This window comes from Anser anser (assembly GCF_964211835.1).
Source record: "Anser anser genome assembly, chromosome: 1".
Lineage (NCBI taxonomy): Eukaryota > Metazoa > Chordata > Aves > Anseriformes > Anatidae > Anser > Anser anser.
The window spans coordinates 195,752,486-195,779,669 of NC_139720.1; the positions used below are offsets into that span (position 1 = coordinate 195,752,486).

General features: G+C 37.7%; 1 protein-coding gene across 1 annotated transcript in view; it reads left to right on the forward strand.

Annotated features, from left to right (window-relative positions):
- The window catches only part of GUCY1A2 (guanylate cyclase 1 soluble subunit alpha 2), a 157,272-nt gene that overhangs the window by 29,135 nt on the left and 100,953 nt on the right, over positions 1-27,184 (forward strand). Inside the window, exon 4 of the mRNA XM_083823966.1 lies at positions 5,346-6,064. Coding sequence (XP_083680092.1) covers positions 5,346-6,064 — 719 coding nt within the window. The remainder of the gene's footprint in view (positions 1-5,345; positions 6,065-27,184) is intronic.

The following is a 27,184-nucleotide window of genomic DNA, read 5'->3' on the forward strand; positions in this document are numbered from 1 at the left end:
GACTTGCACTTTGAATTGTTCTATCCCCTTAATATTTGACATTTATATATTCTTAATGGGTATCCCAGGAAAAGGGTATTATTCTATGCCAAAGCTTTCAGATGCTGTCCACTTCACAACCATTGTCTTCATGATTTACCTTAAGGAATAGTTGGATGTCTTGTAATTGCTTCTGTGTGGACTGCAATGGAATTGATTACTTTGACATTTTTATCACATCATTCATCTTCTATTAGTTTCTGAAGAGACTATGATTTGTGATTTCCTTTATGGGAACAGATTTCTATCTAATTTCTCCAGACAGTAATGTACAAATTGCTTAGATATACTACATTAGTTCCTTGGCATTAGTTCCTTGTTGTGAGTTCACAGTTTACAGGAACTACTGAAAAGAAAATGAAGAAGGACCTTTTACTAGCATGGTACTCTGGGATGAAGTCATCTATTTTTGCTCCAGTTCGGTGGAATACTTACTTTCTGCTTTGATCCTATGCTTAAAGACTTTGGTCATTTTTGATCTGGCTCACAACTATAAGATCTTTTCTCTAAGTGTCATAGATCTGTAGAATCATAGAATGGTTTGGATTGGCAGGGACCTTAAAGATCGTCTAATAAACCATCTTTGAGACACATTTTCAAAGGATAACAACAGACTTTTAGAACTTTTATCATGGGTTTAAAAATAGTTTGTAATAGGGGACCATAGCAGTGCCTTCATTCTAAAGTTGCTTTGCCTTTTAATTTCCTTCTAAAAAGTGTATATTTAATTTCTCTCCACTATGGGCTAGAGTAAAAAATGGCATTTTAAGAGAAAGCAACAAAAAAGAAACTGCTATGGAAAAAAAAAAAGTATTAAAGTTCAGAATATGATTTGTCCTCTTGTAGAAGTGGTTTAAGTGGTAGGAACACAGTAGATCACTTTCAAAGAGGAAAGTAAATTAGACTGAAGAATTCTTAGAATTTCATTGAGTATACCAGTACAAGGCTGGTAAATAGCAGAAGCTCAACATAAGACCACATGGCTTCAGCTGGGAAACAGAAGAGAGTAATGGGATGAATTTTGGTTTATTTTGTATCACTACTGTTAAGTGTCTTGGTGAAAATAAAAGAGACTTTTATTTTATTTATTTTATTTTATTTTATTTTATTTTATTTTATTTTATTTTATTTTATTTTATTTTATTTTATTTTATTTTATTTTATTTTATTTTATTTTATTTATTTTATTTTATTTTATTTTATATTTTATTTTTTTGCTTACTTAATGATTGCAGGCTTGCACCCCTTAGGAAGCCCTATCTGTGTTGATGGGGGCCACCCACAAGGCAATATAGAAGTGCAGTGGCCTCTGTAATTGGAAGTGCTGGGCACACACACAAATCTCAAACAAATATATTTTTTTCTGGGTAGCTGAATATATATATATTTAATTAGAACGCCAGAGTGAAAAAGAAAGAATGAAAATACTAGCTTTTCAGAAAGGGATAGTAAATCATACTGAAAAATACTTTCCATTTTGATGAATGGAAAGTTGACTCACATTTACAGGGCCATCTTCAATGTGAATCACCCACCTGCAAACTTTAAATGAAAACAAAATGAAGATGCACAGAAAGAATATCGTGTGAGAAGGGTAAAAAGATTAGACTTTATGCAGATGGATAACTTGAAGGTTATAAAGAAGATTATTTTGAAAATTTTATTTGTCTTTTCTTAAAATAAAAGAAATCAGGAAATACTGAATATGTTGGAAATGGAAATCATACTGAATGTATGATTCATTTTTTAATGATTTAATTTTTAAAGATCACAATTAGCTTACGGAAGTCTCCAAACATAGTAAAGCATGCACTGTAGAGACAATGAATTCTGTGGATTTTTCTTAAAAAGCGGGATCTTCTATAACAGATAAAATTATCTCTTGACCTAGTAGCTCCCTCCTTTTCACTAAGACAAATATTTACTGTAACAGGAAGGGAGAAGCTTCCTCAAAAACATGTTTGTTCATGATCTTTCAGCAGGTTTCACTTTTTTTTTTTTTTCTGTAGCGTCTGATACCAGGCACTGCTGGACAATATTTCTGAGCAGCTGCATAGCAGCCTGGTGTACTCTGACGTTTTCTGTCTTCGTAATGATGATGGTTTCTATCGTTTCTTGTAGCTAAGCCTATCCAGTCAGTACAGAGAAAGGGGGGAGGGGGAAAATACACAGAAGATACTCAAAAGATTGGGATCATTTTTATTGTACCAAATAAAAAGTTATGATGAAAGATATCTAGAGTTAATGTTTTATGTAAGGTATGTCTGTGCTTCTATTCATCATTTTTTTCAATAGGAGAGTCAGGATTGCTTCACTGAAAATACAGATAAAGTATTTAGTGCAACTTCATACAAGCACAACACTGAAACCAAGAGCAAACAGAAAAAAAATAGTTTGCGTTTTCTTGTATAATAGGAATTTAAATAAAGGTTTTGATTTTAAAAAAATCATCATGCTTCAGGCAAAAATTTACCTCCAATTGGAGAGGCTTAGGGAGAAACTTCCCCAATTGGTAGGTTATACTTGTTTGTTTTAGAAGGTGGTTTGACTTTGTTTAATCTTCTCAGTGTTTCATAGTGTCTATTATTAGAGATAAAATTCCTGGCTAAGACAGACCAGCAGTTTCGTCTGGCTTGGGCATATCCATTTTTTTATTCTGAGCTAATCTAATTTTCTGCTGGTACTGTGTGTAACTGAATTCGGAGCTAAAATGTTTTTAAAAGTAGTGGCACGTCCTCGAGCCAGGTCATTGACATAGGATAATTCATGTTGCTTGGAGTCAGTATGTTACGTCCAGATTGAACAGCCAGTCCTCCAGGGCAGACAACAAGACCAGTCTAAGACAATCAACAAAATCTTAGGCTAAATACTAAGATACAACTCCATTCAAATGATAGTAAGACAAGGTTTACATGCGTAGCAGTGAACTGCAGGGTATCAAGTGATCGGTTCTGCATACCCTATTTTCAGTCAATGGTGCCAGGGCAAGTTACGATTTTATTGTAATGTTATACTTGAAAGACAGCTCCACCTACACTATTGATCTGGCATGTTACATAGGTATGTTCCCATACTTTTGGGGCCTCAGCAGTCTTAAAGCCTTGGGTGCCCCTGCTAAAGTCTTGTGACTGTTCACTTTTACACACATACTTCTAAAGCTATTCAGTTCACTCTACAGAACAGTAAGATTTAACAGTATGTATATGAGTTTGTGTATACGTATGAACATTTTTATTCCTTGTTATTAATATTCAGTGATGACAATGTTATTGGTATGGGTTAGAATTTAATTCCTTTTGGGTTATAGTGAGCATTTTTAAGGAAGATGTTACACTACTGTTATGCAGACGTAGTGATAATGAATCAGAAGTTGGCACGCTGTCCTCTGAGTCAGGATATTAGGGGGGCATTGTGTACCAGAGGTACTTTCTTTTGGCTTAGCTGCAGATTTGACCATCTGTGGTCATAAAAGATCCTGGGAATATTATTGTAATAACTTAGTTTAGTGACCAAATTTGATTATGAGTAATGGCATTCAGATGAACTTTCCCAAATTATTGCTATTACTTCTTTTATAAAATATGCTTTGTCATGCTGTCATGTTGTCCTATTTATATATGTAATTTTATGAATTTTAGTCTGCTATCAATCATGTTGAAGGTCCAAACAAAACTGTCATTGCAGATTGTTTGCAAAGCCATGGAACGCTCAAATCCCTCGCAAATATTGATTGTTATAACTATGCCTATGTGTATAGGCAGTTCAGACACTGCCTTGAGTTGATCAAAGGTTATTGTCTGCAAACAACAGATGAATGACTTCTTCTGTCCCCCCGTTATACCTCTTGGGCATGAAAGTCACTCATTACACTGTTCTTCCAAATTGCAAAGTCTACAAGCAATCTAAAAAGTGATAAGTTTGGTGATCCACTGGGATCTTATCGATGTTATAAAGCATGCTGAATACATATTAAAATAAAGGTCCTACTGTGCCCTTTGGAGATAAATAATTACTCTTCATTTCTGTTAGAATTTAGGATTGATTTTAAGGTGTTTGACTTGTACACTACATTGAAAAATAGATTTCAATACACTGGAGGAACTGTATTATTTATCTCTTGTTGAATATTTGTAATTCACATGCAGTTGATTCATACTTCTTTTTCTTCTATCACAGCTTAGTACAACACAAACATACCTGATGAATTTTGTAACTCTGTTATTTGATATAGGGATTGTATCAGATGAGACTTAACATAGCATATCCTTTCTAAAATAAGACTGAGAAAAATGTTTAATAACCATCTCAAAATTATTTTTTTTTCTAGTTTATCTTTAAAAATGTAGATAACAAACTGGAGTAGCATTTGATACACATTTAGATCCAGAGACTTCAATTACAGATATTTCCCCCCTCCTTGTGCAACACCAGCCTTATCACCACTGTAAATCAAACCCTTTTGAATTTCTCTGATGGAGACTTGAAGTGACATTTAGAGCTATCACAGGTCTGTCCCATCTAATAGCAATTTAGAAAGCTCCAAGGGGCAGGGATTTTTCAGAAGGTTGATGGATGTAGGTGCCTAAAATAGAAAGGCTTTGCTCTCATTTTTAGGCAACAAAAAAGAAGTAATTATTCCTTTGTATCTTCTGCCAGCGCCCAGTACCTATAATGAGAAAAGTATTTTGTCTGCAGAAAACAACAACAAAACCAACAAAAAACAGCTACAAAAGTGTGAATGAATTGTACAGCTTTACGCTACTTATTGAAAGCCAAAGGCCTGACTTTGCACTTTTGATTGAAAACCAAAGGCCTGAGTCCCAGCAGCTTCTTTTTCAAGCTGGTAAGAGCTAGATGTCTTTCAGAGGCAGTGATGAAAGAGGCTGTAAAAGCAGAAGCCTCATCCATATCTAAGTCAGCCATGGCAGCTATTCACCCTTGGCTGGGTACATTCAGACAATAGACTGCTTGTGACATGCAAAAATTAGGGAAATTATACTACATTCTGGTTTTCATCACGGAAGAGGAGACAGATAAAAGTAAAACCTCACATATAGCTGGCTGGGACAGGGAGCTGAAACCACAGGAATTAAAATGGCAGGAAAATAAGGCTGCTAGAATGAAGCAGTGTGTTTCAGGCACTCATGGGTTTTTCTTAGCCACTGCAGAAAACAGAGTAGGCAAATATCCAGTGGAAAAGCCATTTTCAATGACTTGGAAAAATACTGGGCAAAATGACAGCAAAGGGAAGATGTGACATGGTAACAATATTATGCTGTTGACATGAGTATTTCATTTTCCTATAGGTTTGAAGTTTGAGGAAATGCAAGAAAAATTTGGGGAGGAATTCTTCAATGTCTGCTTTGATGAGAATGAGAGAGTTCTTCGAGCAGTAGGTGGGACCCTTCAAGACTTCTTCAATGGCTTTGATGCTTTGCTGGAGCACATTAGAACTTCATTTGGAAGACAGGCCACCCTGGAATCCCCTTCTTTCCTATGCAAAGAGCTCCCTGATGGCAATCTCATGCTTCATTACTTTCACCCACATCAAATTGTGGGGTTTGCAATGATGGGAATGATAAAGGCAGCAGCAAAGAAGATTTACCGCTTGGAAGTGGAAGTAGAACAGGTCACTAATGACAAGCTATGTTCAGAGGGGACAAACCCAGGTAATTGCAGCTGTTTGACTTTCCTTATCAAAGAACGTGAAAATGCAAATATCACAAAAGCACTTCCACCAGGAACTTCCCAGTCCCCCTTAGACCTGAGGATTAGTATCAGCACCTTCTGCAGAGCATTCCCCTTTCACCTGATGTTTGATCCAAACATGCTTGTTCTTCAGCTTGGAGAAGGTCTAAGGAAGCAGCTCAGATGTGACACTCATAAAACTCTGAAATTCCAGGACTGCTTCGACATAGTTTCTCCTAAGATCAGTGCCACATTTGAACGAGTCCTCCTCAGATTATCTACTCCCTTTGTCATTCGGACCAAACTTGAGGATTCTGGCTCTGAAAGTAAAGACAAGGTAAGAACATTAATTTGGAAGGGCATGTGTATATGTGTGTGAAGGGAGAGGTTATTTGTTCAGAGAGAAGCAGCTCAAGTACTGTGTACTCTGGAAAGCTCACTTATGCTTTCCAAACAGGGCTAAGTGGTATTCCCCAGCAGAGTGAATATTTTCCTAAATTATTTATAAGCTTTGCCTATGAAGTTGTATCAAATCATGACATTGCCATTCAGAAAACTCCGTTTTGTGGACTTACATGGTACAGTTTAAATCAAAAGGGTGAGGAATTTTACAAAATGCCCATATCTAATCCACTCCAGCTATATTATGATAACAATAATAGTTATTAAGCCATTTGCTGGGGAATAGCTTTCACTACATTTTCTGAAAGACTCTAGCTGCAGGGTTCACACTGCTACTTTATTATATCCTGCTTCCCTCTTTGGAAATGCTGCTTTCCTCTCTGTTTCTTCTTATCTCTCACCCTGCTCTCAAGGGAACCAGAGCTGTAAATGGTACCAAGTATCACTTATGCCACTTTTAATGCTTTCCAGTCATTTAAATAAGTATTTGTCCTCCTACTCTGCCTCCTCCCTCAATGCTTTAGAAGAGAGTTACCTAACTAGTGGGCCTTGTGTTGATTTCAATGCATCCCAGGTGAGTTAGATGAAGTCTTCTAGATCTGACCTCCACAAAGACTTGAATGGCATTTGCCTTATTGTGTATCCTTGAATTATGGGAAAACTTTTTTGGTGCAAAGCCAGATTCCAGCTTTACCACCAAAGTACTTTTACTTTGTTCTCACATTGAAAGCCGATGCTTGGGTGCCTTGGAAATATTGCTGTCCATGTGAAAAAATTATTGATTTTCAAGGTTTTAAAGACTAAGTGCCCAAGAATAGTCAATTTTAATCACACTGGACACTGAGACACCTAAATTCTGCCTACGGGTGGCTCATAGGCGATTCAGAAGATGTGGATATGGCTAGAGAGGTTCCACATTTGTTTTGCGGCCTACATTGGGGCAGAGCCAGAATGGCTCCTGTGGTAATTGCATGTTCACTTCTGGTCTCTCTTCAAAATAGAGCACTTCGATCAGCAGTATTTTTTCCGTCTTCTCTTTGGCACTGCTCTTTGGCACCAATAAACAAGTTTCTGCTGCATTTCTCCCTGGAAACATGTTCCCCCAAGCGAAGCAAACTAGTGCTTCTCATTTTGTATAAATTGATGTGATTCAACCTGCTTAAAACCGAGGAGTTTATTTTTCAGAATCTGTCCTCAAAATCACCCTAACTTGTAATTACAAAAAGGAAACGTTTGAAAAGTGCAAAAGTGTTGGTTCTGAGCTACCTTTTGGCATGGTAACCTCTTTTGAAAGAAGCTTGCGCCATGCTCCTTCCTCCCCTGAGCCATCCTCTCAGGTGTCTTCTCCTGCCTGTCCCAGCTCTTTGTCAACCTTCTGGTCTCCCACAATCTGCTGTAGATCACTCTGAAGAGGACGGAGAAGGTTTCTGGCAGGATGCATGTCTGTGCTAACTCATAGCTTTCCTAATTGCAAGTAAACAAACAGTTTTATACACCTGTGGCTTGCTCCCAGGAGAGGTGGCAGGGAGTGGAGCTTGCTGGAGGTGGGTTTTAGCAGCAGGCTTAGGAAGCAACTCAGATTTCAAAAGCTTCTGTACCATTGAGCCGTGCTGACTTGAGTTCATCCTTGCATTATTTCCATGTTTTGTACCGTGTGTATTTACAGGCGAGTCATGCATTGAATCAGCAGTGCCACTCAGGAGAGTGACCCTCTCTGTCTTAAAGTCATGTGTAGAGACAATTAAAAGGCAATATCAGTGAAGGAAATCCTTTGTCTACCAGTAGTTATGAGAAAGATTGTGTATTGAACAGTAAGGTGTAAATAAAAATGTTGATAGCAAGGTGCAGAGGACCTGGGGTAAATGTTGGGCTGCAGGCATGGGAATTAATTTGAGAACATCAGTTTAGAGATATTTTCTTCTGAGTCACTTATTTTATAAGTACTTTCCAAAAGTTTCTGGGAGTAGTTATGCAATTAAACAAAGCTCAGTACGTGATGCATTTTGCTAGATACCTTTTTTTTTTTCTTTTTCATTTCTTCCCCAAAATGAGAGGTTGCACAGATTCAGAATGGTCATAATTGCCTTGCTTTCATAGATTTTGAGTGGAGTGACATGGCAATACCTCATGCTCAAGTCCTTAATTTTCTCTTGGATAAAAAAAATAAAATAGACTGAGCTTTGGAAACTTCATCCTGTGCTGTTTTCCCAGAGCTCAGGGCACTCAACATTTTAGAACTTTTCAATACTTATTTGGAAGCTGAGTGTTGGACCAGTAGGCCAGTGCTGTAAGCCAGGTCACCATAAAAATCGGCAGTAACTGGTTTAGGTATTTCCCTATTTTTCTGTCACACATTTATTCAGTTCTTACTGGAGTTGCATCCCACTTACAGCTATTTATCTTTTTTAGAAAGTTCTGACTCTCCTCTGACCTCAACAATTCACAGACTTGGTTACTTTAAATACCAGTTGAAGGGATGCAGCCCAGATGACTGCTGCAGTTTTTAAGCTGCTCAGATATGTCAGTAGTTCCTCAAGAAGAAAAAAAATATGTTTCAAAAGGCTTTGTGATGAACACAAGACCTTTCAGCCTCTCTTCAAAGAACTTTTATCTTCATTTCAGTACATAATTTAGATTTTTTTTTTCAGGTTTGTAGGGAGAAAAACAGAATAACAAAATAGTTTTCATTTAGTTCTTACTCCAGCTCTGCGTTCAGATGAAAGTAAGTCACAGATCGTGATCTTTCCTTAACTCAGCACCTGGAAGACAAATTAAAAAAAACACACCTGTCCTGACTTTCAGGGTGCTTAGTGCTTGTCTCATGTATACAAAAGGTACTTTGATTCACTGTTATTACACAGAATCGCAGAATGGTTAGGTTGGAAGGGAGGTCATGTGTTACAACCCCCAAGGTTTGAACTGCTGAAATAAATGGCTTGGATTGCTAAACCTCTGAGCTATGGCTTGTGAGCTTTTGGGGTGATGGGTTGCGCTTGCTGCTGAGTTGCAAATGCACCTTTGCAGAAGCACGGCCTAAGTTAGTCATTGCAACAAAGAAAGCAACAGCAAGAAGGAAGGCTAGGATTTCATCTGATTCCTAGAGGGTTTTGTAAGCAGTGATTTATAAATCATGAATAAATAGGACAAAGTAAAGATGGCAAATGTTTTCAGGCTTAAAACAGTGACTCCTGCATCTCTTTGTTGTATTCAAAATTTACCCATACATCTTGTTATCAACATTAGTTCACTAAAAAAAAAGTTTTTTTTAGAAACATATTTTATTAAATTTCTGACCAATCAGTACTATTTTCTTTGCTGTCTTCTAGCAGCTGATTCTGGAGAAAATGCAAACTTCTTCCAGCTTAAAAAAAAATCTTAAAAAACAACTTGCAGAATTATGCATGAGAGTTGGGTTTAGCTCCTCAGGGTATTTGATTAATTGTATTGTTTCACTTGTGTAGATGCAATGTTACTCATGGCAAAAAAGTGTTTCTAGTCTTTTAAAGCATGCAACAGCATTTGTCTGACTTTTCACAACAAATATGTTATATTTGGCAAGTGCTCCATTAAGAGACATTTTTTTTTCTGTTGTAAATTTACTGATGTTTTATTTCATTGTTCACTGTATTCTAATATTATGAGATCAGAATTTTTAGCGCAGTGTCTAAATTCTACTCAGGATTTCACAGAGATATTAAAATGCATCAATATCTCAGCAAAGTTTTATTAATTTTATGTGTCACCAGCTGTTCCTTGGAGCTCTGAACATTTAAAAGATCCCACTGTTGAAGGGACCAAACAGAAAAATGAACTATCCACCTGAAACAGTGTGGACACTATAGCTTTAATTCCAGTTTTCAACACAGTCCATACTCCTGGGTGATAATTCTAATATTTTGATGTTTCTTGGCTGATAATTCAGCCTCCATTATACAATGGGCACATTTAAAGGACATGTGAATAGTGAAAATGTTTATTCTGTAAAATAGTAAGCAATTGTATAAATTTATTAGGTCAGCAGTCTCACTGACTTTACCTGAATTTATCGTAAGTTTGCAAGTAAACACCCTTGTAAGCATGTGGAGAATAACAGAATAAGAACTGAATCATACCAAATAATCCAGAATAAGACAGAATGTGATGGTTTACTTCCTTCCTCAGGTTACTCACACTGATGGTCAGGTTACTCACACTGATGCTTTGTTTTTCCTCTAGATCTTATTTTGCTCAAAATTTGCTGTATGAGCACTTGTGACTGTCTTTAGATCGGATTTTCTGGTATACACGCAACCGTTTAGATGTATAAGAACTTATGTGATTGGCCTCTGAGGTTTCCATTTTTCTCATGAAACAAAATTCTTATTGTTGTTTGGTATTTATGATATGGTACTTATGACTTGGTATTTACGATATGGTACTTCCCAGGTGCCGAAGGGAGAATTAGGGCCCTGTTGCTCTACTTGCACTAACATTCTGTTATTTTTCACATTTCACACTAATTTTTACTCACTATCTTTTTGTTTTAAACTGGAGAGCTTCACTTGCATGCAGTCACATTTTCCATGTTATTGTCCCTAAACAACAAGATCACAAATATTGCAGTTTCACCTCTCTAAGGAAACTTGTTCTACGCCTCTGTTTCTGGGAGCAATCACTTATTGCAACAATTCAAAATACATTTTTGAATTTTTGCCACCTTCCTGCCTAGCCCTCCTTGGGGCCCTCCTGCCGAGCGGCTGGCTGGTACTCACACAAAGCACAGGGGGTGTCTGCACCCAGGTCTCAGACTAACAGTCCTTTTCCGTCTTTCATATAAGGATACCCATTGGCTTTTGATTTACTGTTAGGGCTGCATACTCTTTAATTCAGAGAACTTGTATAAGAATAAAGCTGGCTCATAAAGCTGTGTTACATAAAGTGGCCAGAATTTTTCTGGCAGAATGTTTTCTGTTTGAATATGCCATTTTACTAAAATGACAACTTCCCCAGGAATTCAGAAAAATGTTGTTCTGGAAAATAACATATTTTTTTTTGGTGTGTGTATTAGAATATTTTGTTTAATTATTTTAGACTTAAAATAATTTTTATTAGGAAATGTATTTTTTCATTATAAATTATAACACAACAACATTTAAAAAATATGAAACATCGTTTTCGACAAAAACCATCCTCTGAAAATTATGTATGAGAAGAAGTTCCACATACCACTTATTATTCAGATTTTCAAAGAAACACCAACTCTGTAATGATAAAATGTCCAGCAAAATGGAAGCATCAGCTTTTTATAGCTCTACCCATCATGCAGGCTGTCCAAGCAAGCACCTCACCTGTTGTCAGTGGGGAGGAGATGGTTGTGGTAGATGAGCTAGACTGCACCAGCAGGAATTTGTCCCAGTGTACTGATTTAAATAAATTCATAAATAGATAAAAATAAATCAGCCCAGAGCCAAGATTGTAAATATATATCTATATATCCAGAAAGTTAGATTCTAAAATGCATAGATAGACATGCAGTAAATGGCCAAAATTTTTAAAATGTTGATTAACAAAAAACTGTTAATTTTAAAATTTAGGCTGATTCAGTAGAGGTCAGCGGGAATTTCTCCCATTCATTTCCATTGTCCTGTTTAACTATGGAGTAGTTCTAGTCCTTCCACAGTATGAGGAATTGCTGTCTTTAGGTCAAGTATTTCCTTTCAGTCACTCAGCTCTATATTTGCTACGTGTGATCAGATCAAAAGTCCATCCAGTCCAGCAACCTGACTCTCAGAGTGACTGTCGGATGATGCTTAATGAAAAAAAATAAGAAAAAGTTCAAGCTTGCAGTGTTCTTTTCTTTAATACACCCTTCCAGCTTTTAGCTCTCCAGGGATGAAAGCACATCCTACTGCAGTGGCATCCAGACAGTGGTGCCTGATAGCTCTCGCAGGACTACTCCTCCATAATTTTCTTTAGCCCCGTTTGAACCAGGGGAAGTTTATAGTGTGGGCTCCCATGGCATCCTGTGGGAGTAAGGTTTGATTTACCAGAAACTGTATGAGGATGAGACCTCTCTGGTTGGTGGCACCAGCCACCTTCAGCCAGGTCAGTGGGGACACTGCGTGCTGGAAGTCTGCTTGCCCATTGCTTCAGCACAGCACTTTCCTTTTGTGTTTGTTGACCATTAGAAAATGTCTGTAAAAAGTAATACTTTTAAAAATCAGGAAGTACTTTGTCCCCCTTTTTTATATTAAGTGTCTATTCTTTATCTGCTACTGTTTATTTATATTCTGGACCAAGTGGATGAAATGAGCAGTCCTGACATTGGGAGACTAATTTAAACACTACCCCTGCCCCCCCCAATCTTGAACTGTTTTGCTTTTGCTCTATAACAGTGTTTTTCCTCTTCTCCTAATGAAATTCAAATGAAGTCGCCTGAAAGTCATTCTAGCATGAGGGACATCTGTCACTTGTGATCTAGAAATTCTAATTTTTCGCAGAGCTGATTTCTTCACAGTCACTCAGCCTTTGACACTTAGCTCCCATTGCTTTGCAGGCTCCTGGAGCTCTCAGAATCAAATTGCATCTTCACTCTCTTCTGAGGCTAATATCCCACCCGTTTACTTGTCAAAATATGTTTAGACTTTGATGGTTTCCAAGATGAATTGGATTGGCTGTCTTGACAACTACTAGGGACCATGGCGGGTTATGAGAAACAATAGATGACATGACTTTCTTATCTCACTAGCGGCTCTGCATTGGAGAACTTTAATAACACCGTGAAAGTGGCCCAGAGTTTTTAATATTTCTTCTTGAATACAGGCCAATGAAAATGTCATTTTAAAAATGTTTTCAGTGATAGGACTGAAGAAGTATAACTATCTAAAGATAAAATTCTCCCTTCTTTCCATTAGCTGAAAACTAAAGAAGCTGGTTGGAAATTATTTCTTGGAGTCAAGAGGCTATTAAACCAATTTGACTCCATAGTGAACTCTTCTCTCTTATGATTTGCAGTATTTTTTTGTGATAAGGAAACTACTTTTACATGAAAATGACCGTCTTTCTCTAATTGATAGAAAGCTTTTGAATGGGTTTCTAAAATACAGTGTCATAACTGAAACAAAAAAAAATTCATTAATTTTTACATTATATAATCAAAATACTCAGGCACAACTTCATTTGATTTTCAGGAACACATTTTTTCTACCTGTTTCTTCTAATGACTAAAATGAATTATTGGTGATTTACAGCGTATTTTTATCCTTTCTCTCATTTTCTCACATGAGTTCTAGAGTGACTGTGTTTTTCATGGCACCACAGTCCTCTAATCTGGGTAGGTGTGATGTTAAAAAAGGCAATTTTCCTTGGCATAGTTGAATCAAAGATGTTCAATCACTCCTTACGTTCCTCCATTCTGCCCTGCCAGTTGTAACTGGACAATGTGTGTAGTCAAGCAAAGGCTCCTTTTCCAAGTCTTTTTGCAAAGGCTGAAGTGGCCTTAAAAAGAAAGGGGAAAGCTTGATGTCACCTCAGATGGGGACAATGGGATTCCCTTCCTATTTGATCTTCAGTGTGGCTTAATAGTTTTGGACCTGTTTTGCACCATTTGGCTTGGATCCTCAAATCTTATTTTACAAATAGTTGACTCGATGGTCATTTGAGTCCATTGAGTCCATTGAGTCGGACTTGATGATCCTTGTGGGTCCCTTCCAACTCAGATATTCTGTTATTCTAAATACTTAGTCTTCTGAGTTTGTGTTGTAGTAGACAGCACAAAGTGATTCTAAATACATTAATTTTCTCATGCTCACAGTTCATACATCTTGTCCTGGATTGAGCATGCTTTATTTCCAATGAGGCAAAGGTCTGAAGTGTGGGGACTCCCCACAGAACAGGAACTTCGTGGCTGTTTTGCCAGGCCATGGACCCAAGCAGATTAGGTATCTGGCAGCAAATTACTTTGCATGTGATTTGCACATCTTTTTGATTCCTTTTCCATTCTGGGAATGTAATTGAAAGAGACATCATACATTTTGAGGTGGTAAGATTCAGACTGAAAGGAATGCTACCACGATGTAACACCTAGGTTAGTTTGCATGTTGCCCTACTAAGTACAATTAGCAGTTGTATAAAAGAGTAAGACAATAGTGATTTGCAAAAGTCAGGACTTAAAATGTGACCTGCAGAAGCCAGGTGCTGATTTGCTAATACTTAGATGCAGTGTTGCTCTTATCTTTGAGGAGCGATGGTAACCGTAGTGGATGCAGAGTGGAAGGTAGTGTGATGTGAATTAATTTAACTGGGTCAGGTGTGCTGCCTTTCAGTATTACCAAAAATGTGCGATATTTACCCTGCTCTGTTCTCCTCAGTCTTATAAGGCCAGTGGCTGATGGTCTCAATAACAGAAGATCACCTGTTGCCAGGCAAGCACTCCCTGCCAGCAGTTCTAATCAGCATTTTAGCACACCTTTTGCAGTGATGAGATGATGTGTTGAGGAGCCAGGAGTATTCTCTCAGGAAGGGTAAGCCCTTTACACTGCTGAGGATGGAGTCATCATCCAAATGTGCAGCCCAGCCAGGCAGACCAGTGCTAGGATGCCTGTGGATTTGCTGCTGTGGGAATGTCCATGCATCACATTTGGGTTTCTAGGATGTGGTAAGACAGAAAAGACAGAAGTTATCTCAGTAACCAATGTATTAGATGTAGGAGTTGTATAAACCACAAAAGTACTGCTTAGAGGGAATACAGGGTTGTGTTGAGGTTTTTCTGCCTGTGCTAGGCTGTCATAGGCAAAAAAAGAATAAAAATAATCCAGAATTCTGTCTTGAGGTTTACTTGATTTTTTTGTAGTTTGTCTCAATCATGTGTTTGTGGCTTTTTTTTTTAGTTTGCTTTTTATAAGCATGCATATTCATCTTCTCTTCATTCAGAAATATCTGATATGGTTTCTTCTCAAACGTGTATAACAAAAAAAATCAGTGTAATTTTGCTTAAAGAAAGTGAAGTCAGTTAACCTATAAAATAATATGTATCTTGTTTCTGAAATTAAATGTTGGCTTTTACGTGTGAGGATTTAGAATGAGTATCTGAAAAGAAAATCAAATGTCCTTTTACCACAGACCCAGGACAGGCATGTGAGATATTCCTAAGACATATTTTTCCCCCTATATTGTTTCAAAACAGAATGAACTTGTTCCTCTTTGTGAGTACAAGCAAATAATAAACATTTATTACTTTCACATCTTGGACAGAGGTAAGCATTTTAAAATTCAATTTTAGGTGAAGAAGCTTTTAAACATTATGTTGAACACTTTGACCAATACACTTTCTATCTCCCTTGTGAGAATAATTTATTTTATACTTGACACTGTTTCAAAGAGCTGGAATGGATCTGCTTGTTCATGCTGTACAGCAGCTTTTCGGTAAATATTCTCGGCTGTGGGATCACTAGCAGAACAGGGTCTATGCAGCTCTAACAAGAATATACATGTAATTTCATTTTCACTTTTTACATCACCTTTCTTATTCTTTGAAAATTTAAGGATTGAATCCTTTCTCCTTAGTCATAGGTCCAAAGACATTGTACTTATAATGGACTCCTGTAAGCATATGCTTTGATCTTCATAAAAAAGGATTTTAGCAAGTAATTGCTATGTCTTTCCCACAGTATTTTCTTATGAATATGCCAGTGGTTTTAGTAGATTGTTTTTGTGACTGGAGTTGGTAGGATCTGATCATGTCTCAGTATTTCAGTCTAGTACTTCCCTCAAATGTTGAACTGGTAGCTTTAAAATGTCTGTTCTGATGCAAATATAGCTCTAGTGGATCCTCCTTAAGACAGCATAGATATTATTATCAAAGTGTTTAAAAAAGATGGCTTATGTTGACAGGTTACAGAGATAACTGCTCCTGAAAATTCATAAAATAAAAGCTTAAAGTATAAAAATGTTTGGCTTTTGCTGTGTTTGAGAGAATTTGAAGAATGATCCCAAATTTGCAAGGAGTCTATTAATAAATCTGTTCCTTAAGCAGGTATTTTACTGGGCGAAGAATTCAAGTGGCGATAACTTCAGAGACCATTAATAGTGTCTGTTGAAGGGCCAATATGTCAGTCACTTTTTGAGTGTGACCATCCAGACAATTCCTTACCCACAAAGTGGGTCCATCTGTCAAATCCATGTCTCTGCAATTTAGAGACAAGGATATCACGGGGGGCATTGACAAATGCTTTGCACAAGTCCAGGTAGTCGATGTCAGTTGCTCTTCCCCTATCTACCAATGCTGTAACCCCATTGTAGAAGGCCACCAGATCTGTCAGGTATGATCTGCCCTTAGTGAAGCCATGTTGGCTGTCACCAGTCACCTCCTTGTTTTCCATGTGCCTTAGCAGAGTTTCCAGAAGGATCTGCTCCATGATCTTGCTGGGCACAGGGGTGAGGGTGACTGGCCTGTAGTTTCCCAAGTCTTCCTTGTTTCCCTTTTTAAAAATGGGAGTTATATTTCTTCTCTTCCAGTCAGTGGGAGCTTCACCAGCCTGCCACGACTTCTCAGATATGATGGACAGTGGTTTAGCGACTTCCTCTGCCAGTTCCCTCAGGACCACGGATGTATCTCTTCAGGTCCCATGGGCTTGTGCACCTTCAGGTTCCTTAGCTGTCTCAAACCTGATCTTCGCCTACATCATTCTTCAAGTCCTTGCCTTTGCCTTCTGGGGCCCAGGCCATGTGGCTGGAGCTCTTGCTGGTGAAGACTGAGACAAAAAAGTCATTGAGTACCTCAGCCTTCTCCACATCCCAGGTGACTAGGTCTTTTGTTTCCTTCCAGAGAGGGCCCACAATTTTTCTAGTCCTCCTTTCATCACCAGTGTACCTATAGAAGCCTTTCTTGTTGCCTTTGATGTCCCTGGCCAAATTTAATTCTAGCAGGGCTTTGGCTTTCCCAGCCTGATTCCTGCATGCTCATTGTCTGTATCCCTCCCAGGCTGTCTGTCCTTGCTTCCACTCTCTGTAGGCCTCCTTTTCTGTTTGAGTTTGCCCAGGAGCTCCTTGTTCATCCAGGCAAGCCTTCTCTATATATTTACTTATGTATAAAAGAGCTTATGCTTTTTTTTTTTCTTCTTTTTTTTTTTTTTTTTTCAAAACCCTCAGTGCTTTCTGCTTTGTTGCCTAAAAGCTTCCAGCAGAGGGAATGTTTGGATGGATTACGCCTGGGGATAATTCTCGGCTGCGCTTGCTGTGGCTCTGAGTCATTTGCAGTGCAGGCTTTTGGATGACTCCCTGTTGAAAGTACTTTCTGCCTTCATGGACATTTCACCTGGCAAAAGTCAGGCAAAAGGAGTGGAGAGATCCCCTATTCCCTGAGTTTTATTATGCCAATTAAAGGAGAGCTACCAAAAAAAAAAAAAAGAACAGAAGAGTCTGTGCTTATTTCAGCTCCACTGAAACCTAAGGGGAAAAATACTAGTGCCTGGCAAATATTAAAGGAGATACTTGGTATTGAAAGAACTTTTTTTTTCAATGAATTTTATTTGTTTTTTCATTCTAAAGTAAAAAGGTGCTGTAAAATACTGACTATGGCAATGATGTGAGCGCTGTACAGTGTTGTTTAATTTTCACATGGAAGAAGCATAAAGCATATCATTAAAAGGGCATCAAATTTTCTCGTTCATCTCAGTAGACTGCTGATTCAGTCTGTTTCCTCTTTGCTCTTGAAGGCTTCAGATTCAGTTATTGGATAACTTCTGTTCTGTGTCTTGAACATTGAGTGTCTGGCATTTGTTCCTGGGAATATGGGGATAAAATAGCTGAGAATATTTTCTGTCAGCCAAAAATGCAGAACCATCTGAGAGGTTTCCTAGCTATGTTCAGCAGCATCAGAGGGTCCTGAAAGGCTTTCAGAGCCATTTTGGGTGATGGGGAACTCCGCAGAGAATTCTGGGGACATGGGAATAACACTGACAAATCCATAAACAGTATTTAAAAATAGCTGACTTATTTGCTCTGATTGTTTTTTCCCATGGTGTCATATAATCATATATGGGCTCACTGACGGTGGTCAACACACAGGGGTATCATATCGGACTAGCAGGACTGGCAGGATCATCCTGTCAGCCTGCCAGTTGTGCTGTCCGGAAATTCAAATTTGTTTTTAGTAGAATATTCTGTGGAACTACTGTAACAACCACAACAAAATAAACCCTACAAATCATTTAGTGCGTGTTGGTGTAGTGAGGTTTGCCTAAGAGTAAAAAGCAAAGGGAAGTGCCAGCAGATGTGGTTAGGATCTCCTGACTCCGAACTGATAAAATAAATCAAGTTAAAATTCTGATCTAAGTATATTATACTGATACTGTTAGACCAAAATCTGGTAGCTTTGTGTGGGATAAGTAAATTTTTACTTCCTGATTTGTCTTACTGGTTTTCATAAGCCTGGTTTCAATACAATTACTTTGGGAGAAATATTATTTTGAGTAAGGAGACCAAAATACAGTCTTTAATTTGATGTTAAATTGCAGAAAATAAATTTGGTGACTGATCCTACAAATGTATTGAGCATGGAACTCTTTTGGTAACAGAAGCTGTCCATATGGCGTGTTCAGGGAATTAGATTTTTATTTCTAAATAGGAGGCTTTAACTTTGTTAATATTGTATTTTTTTTATTTTCTTTTTTTAGTTTAAAAGAGGTTATCGTAAATAATTTAAAAATTAAAAAACTTCTTTTCCTCTACGAAATTCATTTACCACTTAACAAACTGTGACTTAAACAAACCTATAAGCTTTCTTTTTGCGTGTGTTAATTTGATTGACATTTTAAGATTCATTTCTATAGTCACCATGGAAGTAGAGTTTGTAGTGTTCATTTTGGGAAATGTCCACAAAATACCAATGAATTGACAATAAGAAATGACTAACACATTGTTTTCTACCTATGACAAAGTACAGCTCTTCAAAATTATGAGGTAAATGATTGATACCCCCTCGAATGTTTATTTCTGGATGTGTTTTCAGCTTCAAATTGCTATTTGTAGGGCAGCCAAATCCTAGTCTCCTTTCACTGGCAGGATTTACAGTGAAATCATCAAATGCTGGTCTGAGTAACCACTGGGTCAGAATAAAAATTTTGTGTGGAATCAATGAGAATTTGACCAAGAAATGACTAAGAAAATGAGACAGATCCAAGATATTTTAATCAAAGTAGTTACTTTTTGTTTGTTTGTTTGCTAATATTATCTTAATGCAAATATTCATATCTCATTTTACAAAATAATTTTTAAAGTGCTTGTTTACCTTTGAAAATATACACAGAATTAACCTGCAATCTGTCAAGGGAAGCAGACATTGAGCGAGGAGTTTGAGTTCATGAAATGACAATATCTTGCAGAACGTTTGATCTGTTGCCACAGATAAAAATGTCCTTTACAAAATCTGCAGTGACCAAAGCTCTTGATATTAAATCTTCATTCAAAGAAGGTATTGATATGGGGATAGTCTTACTGGGTGAAACTTTAATGCCCTTTCCTCTTGTGTATTGAACTTTGTGTTGTAAGTAGTGTCCAGAAAGGGCATAAGTAACTCCAAAATACCCTGCGGGGTGTTTTCTGGAAAATGTGGATGAGCTCGACCTCTAGCCTGGTCCGGCCTGGCCAGCGGTGAACAAGGAGCCAAGTCACTGCTGCTAGTGCTACTCGATGCCCAAGCCTTGCTGGTGCCAAGGGCTATTTGTGGCTGAGCAGTGCTGCAGCTTTCCCCTGCAGTGGGACAACAAGCCTGTGCAGTGTCAGCAGGAAAGCAACCTCCCAAGGGTCCCTGGGGCATGTAAATTATCCAAAATTCTCCCACAGCATGATCTGCTGGTTTAGAGTTAATGCCATTACAAAAGTTTTGCTGCCTCCACACTGATTACAGAGAAAGGGATGTTATAGATCTGGATGAACTCTTTTTTTTCTCATCAGACAGCTCCGTTTCAGAGCTCAGCCTTCTTTGGTATCTCAGCTGAGTGAGGACCACTGCTGCCTGCCTAAATCTTGCAGCAGCGTTGTTGCTTTCTCCAATTATTACACAAATGCTTCTGTTCAGCTCTGCCAGTCCCAACCTTATTGCAGCTGAGCATTGCTGAAGGAAATCAGTCATCTTCTGTATGAGCAAATAGTTAACTCTACTTCCCTTCAAAAGACAGAGCCGTGATGGAGAATAACTATATGTTGTATTCTTATAAATGACTGTATTAATTAGTAAATGATCTGGCTATATGTGAAACAAACAGCACATCTGTCTTGTGCCCTGATGGGACCATGCGCCCTCCTTCTCACCCCTTCTTGTGCTCTCCTCACCTGCACGACCACCTCTGCAGACCAGGATACTGACTTTTACTCTTCTTTTGCTATCTGCTCTCCAAATCTAGTCCACCACAACCCTATTTCTAGGTCCGCGGCTGGACCGTGGAGGTCAGACCACATAATCACTGACTGTGTGTTGGCTAGAGAGCTGGGCACTGACAGGAAACGTTCAGAGGCTCTGTGAAGCAATTGTTTGTAGTCTTAATCGTGAGATGCTCCTTGGCATGATTTTGGCTACTGCCAGTTAATAATCTCCCAAACTTTTCCTGGGTGAGGGTCAAGAGTTAGCGTGGGCAGGGGACATTTCCCAGGAGGACTCTGCGTGTGACCAGTCTGTTTGGAAAGGTGAATGAGTTCAGTCGTGTGGATCCAGGAGCTCCTGCAGAAACACCTGGAAAGACTGGGACCGGCAGCCCACACTCAGCTCCTGCAGATGCAAGAGGCAACCTGCTGCTCTGCAGGCAGGTTTGTGCAGGCAGGGATGTCTTTTCCATATACCTGCCTCTCTGCAGGTGTGCTGCTCTGTGCCCCTGCACTGTACCCACTGAAGGCAGCTGACACAATCTGTTACCGTCTATCCTAGACATCACTTTTAGCTACTGCACTGTCATTGCTTGATGCTCGCACTCAGGAGTCTCAGCTCTTCAGTCATGTTAGTGTGGTATCGGAAAATGATTGTTCTGTGGCAGCGAGTCATCTGAATTAATGAACACACCGCTGTAAATTTGTACCTCCTTGTAAAGTCTTCAAAGTAGCAGATACCGAGGAGGCTTCTTTAAGCATGGGCACTTTCCTGCTTTGGGTCCTTTTCTGAAAGGTGACTGCAGTGTGACACTTTTCCTGGCTGGGCAATATTCAGACACGTGTCAGAAATAGCTACCTGCCAGATTAGAGACAGCCTCCTGCTTCCTTCTGTTAATTGCTTTCTATGGTGTATTATTACAGCAAACGTTAGTGGTTGCTGTTGAAACAGAGCTTTTGCACATGACTAGGGAAGCAGAAGGATTACATGCAGAGGAAAAGCAGATTTCATTTTTTAAGAAGCTGAAATGTTATTAACATTTTCAGGGTGTCTTCATGTGTTTGTGTATTGCAGACGCTGAACTGAAAATTGTACAGATGATCAGTATTCGATAATTTGCTGTAGAGTTAAAAAAAAAGTTAATGATCCCTGCATATATTAAAAAGCATACGAGATTTACTTTAAAAGAAGTGCTGTATGATTCATAAAAAAAAAAAAATGCCTTGGGAGTTCAAAGCTTAACACATCTTTTCCCATGTAATTCTACAAGTGTTTGTATTTGTAGGGAGTAATCCACTTAAAGGCTTCCTGGTGCTTTCCCATTCGAGTGAGAGAAAATGAACAGAAATAAGTCATTCTGCTGAGCAGTGGGTTATAAAGCACTTCCAGTAAACCTATCCTCCCTTTAGCAGAAGTAAGAATGAGAAATGAGTTTAATTTTTATGTTTATTTGCTTTAAAGAAATGTATCAATAAAGGATATTTGCCAATCTTCTACCGCGGATCTGTGAGGAGAGCCTAATAAGATAACTCTCTGCTCTTGTTCATGAAAATGATCTAGATTTAAAATAACCTCTCCCAGAGGAATGGATGGAGGAGGATTGTTTTAAACTGGGATCAGAAACAGCCTGAAAAGTTTATCTGAGTGCCCTAGTTACTGGGACCCATTTACTGTGAATAGGTTTGTTACAGAAATATTTTTTTAAAACAAAGGGATTTGGGTAGAGCTAAAACGCTGTAGGAAACAAATGAGCTCTGACACAGGCAAACAAGAGGCTCAGATAGCCAAACAGAATCTGGTACTTGACATGGCACTTGAAGAAAAAATTGATGCAAGCTATCATCAATTGTAATTGATGCAGGTGATCTTCATAGGTAGCAAAGTCCTGTCTCCACTAGTTGAGCAGGATTTGTGCAAATGACTTCAAAGGAAGCAGCATTGTTTCTAAGGCATTCAGTAAGATATTACAGACAAAAATGCATTGCTTCAAGTAGCCTGCTGCTGGAACGAAAGAAACACTGATCTATAACGCAGAAAGTCAAACTGTAATTCAGAAAGTCTGAGTTTCTGTTACCTTGCATTTTGTTTAAGAGATAAAGGACAGTTATTTAATAGCCTTTCTTATCTGCTCTGCACGGGAGTCTGAAAAGAAAAGGTGGAGAAACATAAATACATTTTTTGCTCACACAGTGTAATGCTGTTGATGCCCTATCAATGTACTTATCTTTAAGAGTACCAGAGCGCTTGATTTTCTTTATAATTTATCATTGAAGGGTTTGCATTTTCTACTTTTAAAATGTCTGCTAAGTAAATAGGAACACATCACCAAAGTCATACAGCACACGTGATTATATCACCGTTGATATTTGGAAATTCAGATTTTTTAAACTTTTTTTCTTTTCCTGATTGAAGAATTTATAAATCATATTAATATAATATTTGAAAATTGTATTTTGGTTGATGTAAAGTATGGCATATGGCCGTGTTTACTTTTAGAAAAAAACATAATATCTGCAATCAGTGTTTATACTATACCCTTTAGGTAATCGTAACATGTGTACACCACAACACCGTGCACCTTCTGCAGATATTCTGATAATGCATGAACAAACTGTACACTGGACTCTGAGACCACAAACATTATTAAACATGCTTATATTAGGAAATGCACTGATAGAGATGGTGTGAGTTCACATTGCAGGGATGTGTAGTGTAGCCATGTCCTGTTTAGACATTTGCTAACAATTATTTTTGAAGTGTTTCCCTGTCAGTGTTAAATGAAAAAATTCCTGTGCTACCTTGCTAAATAGAATCCTATTTATTTCCTATATATTTAGAACATGAAAAGCCATTTGAGATGTACTTCACTGTAAGTATTCTTTAGATAAAATAGAATATTACATACCAGTAATTTAGATTTTTGTTCAGGATGGTAGACCTTGAAGGAAGCACTCTTGAAATCTAGAATTGCACTTGAAGTTTCATCATTAGCTGGCATACAAGGCCGGTTTGTATTGATATTGGTATTCACTGGCAAATTTCCCTAATGCTTTTACAAGGTGGGTTTAATTAGAAACATAAAATGTTTTCTTCTCTGTTATTTTTTTAAAATATGAATCTCTTGACTCGTATATGCTATTTAGCATACTATTTTATTGTAGAATGAAGTTCTTGATAGAATTATGTGTATGTCACTAACTGGCTGTTTATATTAGACACTGCACCACACTAAATACAGTGGAGCTTTTATAAGTTTATTTTCAAATCTAAATCACGATATAAACAAATATTACTTATGTGAAAAACAAAAAGCCAAAAAAACCTATCCTGAGCCTTTTTATATCAATTCTGACATCTTTTGAGCAAGGACTGGTGAGAGAAGAGCTCTAGCCCTTTGGGACAGCCCATGGTCTGTAAGGCATCAGGTGTGGGGATTTGTTGAGACTTCAACAGCACTTCAGTCCTCATGGCTGCAGGCACCCGTTAGTGCATCACAAATTAGAAAGCTGAGCCTTGTGAAGGAGATTTTTTTTTTTTTTACTTTCTTATGTCCATACTACAGGTCTGACATAAGTTGCCTTGTTGTGCTGTGTATCTTAGAAGTTTCACTGACCCCTTAGGTAAAAATTCATTGATGCAGTTTTTCTCATATGACTTACGACTGGAGTGAAGTTATAACATTTAACATTTTATGTGTTTGGTCAGTTAGGATGTGGCAGTCCAACTGTTGTTTGTATATTAAAGGACTCTTTCACAAAGAAGTTAAGCTATAGTAATAAATATGTTACTGGGATGATGTGTTTGGCCATTTCAGAAATCCAATAAGAACAAAATGTTTGCTTTGTTTTGGTATGACATTGTTGGCTAAATACAACATCACGTGATAAGCCATGCTATGTGTTGACATAAGGCCAAGCCAGCAGTCCTGATATCGTTTTCACAGTCCAAACCATTTATAGTTTGTTCTCAGATCCAGTTAACAAAGACCTTGAACTGAATCAATTTGCTGGGACAATAGAAAACCCTCCCAGTAAAAATTCTTAACAATATCTATTAACACATTAAACACGGTAAGGTTTATATATATATATATATATATATAACCTGTAAGACTCAAAGGACAAACAACAATTGGAAAAAAAAAACAACAAAAACCCAAACCAACCAAACCAACCCCCCCCAAAACAACAACAAAGAAACAAACAAACAAACAACCCAGAGATGTTGTAAGACACTGATAGACCTAAGAAGCACAAGTGTAAAGCAATATCACATAAAGAAGCACTTCAGCCAAAGACAGACGTGGCAGTGGCTGAATGCGTTTTATAAAAGTGGCTGCTGTTCAGAGTCATTCTTTAGAATTTAATCTGTCAAAAGAAAAGACAGTAGAAAACTAAATAAAAATGCATAATAAAATTGTATCTAAAGTTTTCAAAATCCCAAGCAGAAACAGTCTCTGTATATTGCATTTTCAGGTTTGTCTGCAAGGGCAAGCCTTTAAAAGCTGAAACACCATCTGAAATCATGATCAGCATAGCAATATCCTATTCTGTGTTCTTGCATGAATATTTGGTCTAGTGTGAGGAACTAATGATGTGGAGTGGCACAGACATATGTGCATCCTTTTTTTGTCCCCTTAACAATTTAGTTCTTAATCCGCTGTCTAGATTTATCCAGTCTAGATTTATCATTTATGTAGATAAACTATTATCCTAACCCATGCTTATCTCATCTTGCATTTTTCTCACAGTATCATTGATTTTGAAAGGGATGAAGAAAGTGAGGAAACAAATAACTTTTTTTGTTCATGGATTAAAGTAGCTCAGCTTTCAATTTGCACCGAGAATGCGACGGGCGTGGGCTAATCCCAGCTATTTGCAGGCTTTATGGGCAGGGACCTGCTGAGACAGCCTCTAACAGTTCCTCCTTCGGGGGGTCTGTGTTGTTCTCACAGTGAGGTTGAGTCTTAGAAGCATGAAACAAAATTCTGCTTGTAGACATTACCAGGGTAAGTCTGAAGTGCTGGGACTGAAGGCACTCCTTTAATTCTTTGTTCAAGTTGAATTGATTTAATGAAATACAGCATATTTTTGAATCATAATTAATGACTGCATGGAGCATGATCCATTTCAGACAGAGTGCAAAGGAACAAATAAAATTTAGCATAAAATTATGAACTTCATATTCAACAGAGAAAAAAACATGATATGGATTTTTTATTGTTTGAGGCAGCATCATCTTTCTTCTCTGTGTTTATATAACACAACAAACACCAGTGTAAAGCACCACTGTTTCTTAGGCACACTGAAGAGTTAAAAAAAAAAAAACAAAAAAAACCTTAATGGATTAAACCACATATTTACTGGAATCAAGGAAGTTATCATCCATAGATTTTGTTCAGAATTTCCATCCTCATACCAAAATTTACCAACACTAGCAGTGTAAGCTGGTTCTTGACTGCTGGTATCAGCAAGTGACATTCTGGGGTGCTAAGTGAAACCGTTTTCAAGGGGAATGCCCATCAGGATGGTGGTACTCTACTGACATGCCTACTCATTTGGATTTCATTTTATTACATTTGTGACTGCATTTGAATCTGTCTTCAAAAGAGTATTTATGACTCTGTCATACCCCCATTTCAGGAGCTATATGGCCTGGCCACATTTTTTTTTTTTTTAAAAGGTCTCACTTTTCCTGGCTTTGAATTTTAGGATACTACATTGTTCTTTGTAATCTCAGTTGAAGTAGAAGAGTTTTCCCTTTCTTCTTTCCAGGCGATAAAACACTCAGCACTCTTTCCATGGAAATCTTTATGATTTAAATTGCATTTCTGGTTTTAGTAAGTTTAACGTGTTTCCCCTTTTAAGGGATTTTTTTTTTTTTCATAATTAGAAGTAATAATACTTCCTTTTAAAATCTGGAGTTTTGGTTTAAATTTTCTCCGTAGCAGATAGGTGACTGATGGGACACCTTGGAGACATTAGCTGCTTTTCAGATCAGCTCTGTCTAGTAAAATGGGTATTAGTCCCACTTGTACTTAACAAAGCTGTAATTTGGAGAGAGTAAATTAGTTGCTCAGAGCTATGAGGTGAGTAAGTAACATATCTAAGAGACTGTAGTATTATGTTCAGCTCATTTCTTTATCCTTTGGCTATATTCAGCTATTTTAGTACCTTTATTTAGTCTTCCTATTATACCAATCTGTAATTTACTCCTTCTCCAATGTTCCAGGTGTTTTAGTTTTCTATTTGATCCTCTATAAAAATTCTGTTTCTTCAATACTTCTGACTTTGATAAAATGTTTTTTTTTTTTCATTTTATGTTTACTGTTTTTCATTATAATTTCAGTAACAGTGCATATTTTTAGGAACTCAAAGGGTCCAATTTCCTGTGACTGCAGACAACTTTTTCATAAAATGATCAAGTGGCATTTTAAATCAGTTAGATTTTATTTTACCAGCCGTTTTCCTATTTGCAAGACTTTTCCTATACTTTATGCCCCTGACAGTCGGAGATGTTTTTTAATTTCCTGTTTACATGTATTTGTTGTTAGCTTGCACGCATTTATTGTTGTGCAGAGAGTGTTGAAGGTACTCCTAACCCACAGTAATCTAGATCCTGATGGCTAGGGAACTCTCTTAGGAGATATGAAATATGAATGGCCATGCTGTAGGCAGAGGAAGATTTCATTAATGTAAAATATTGTCAGATGATAAA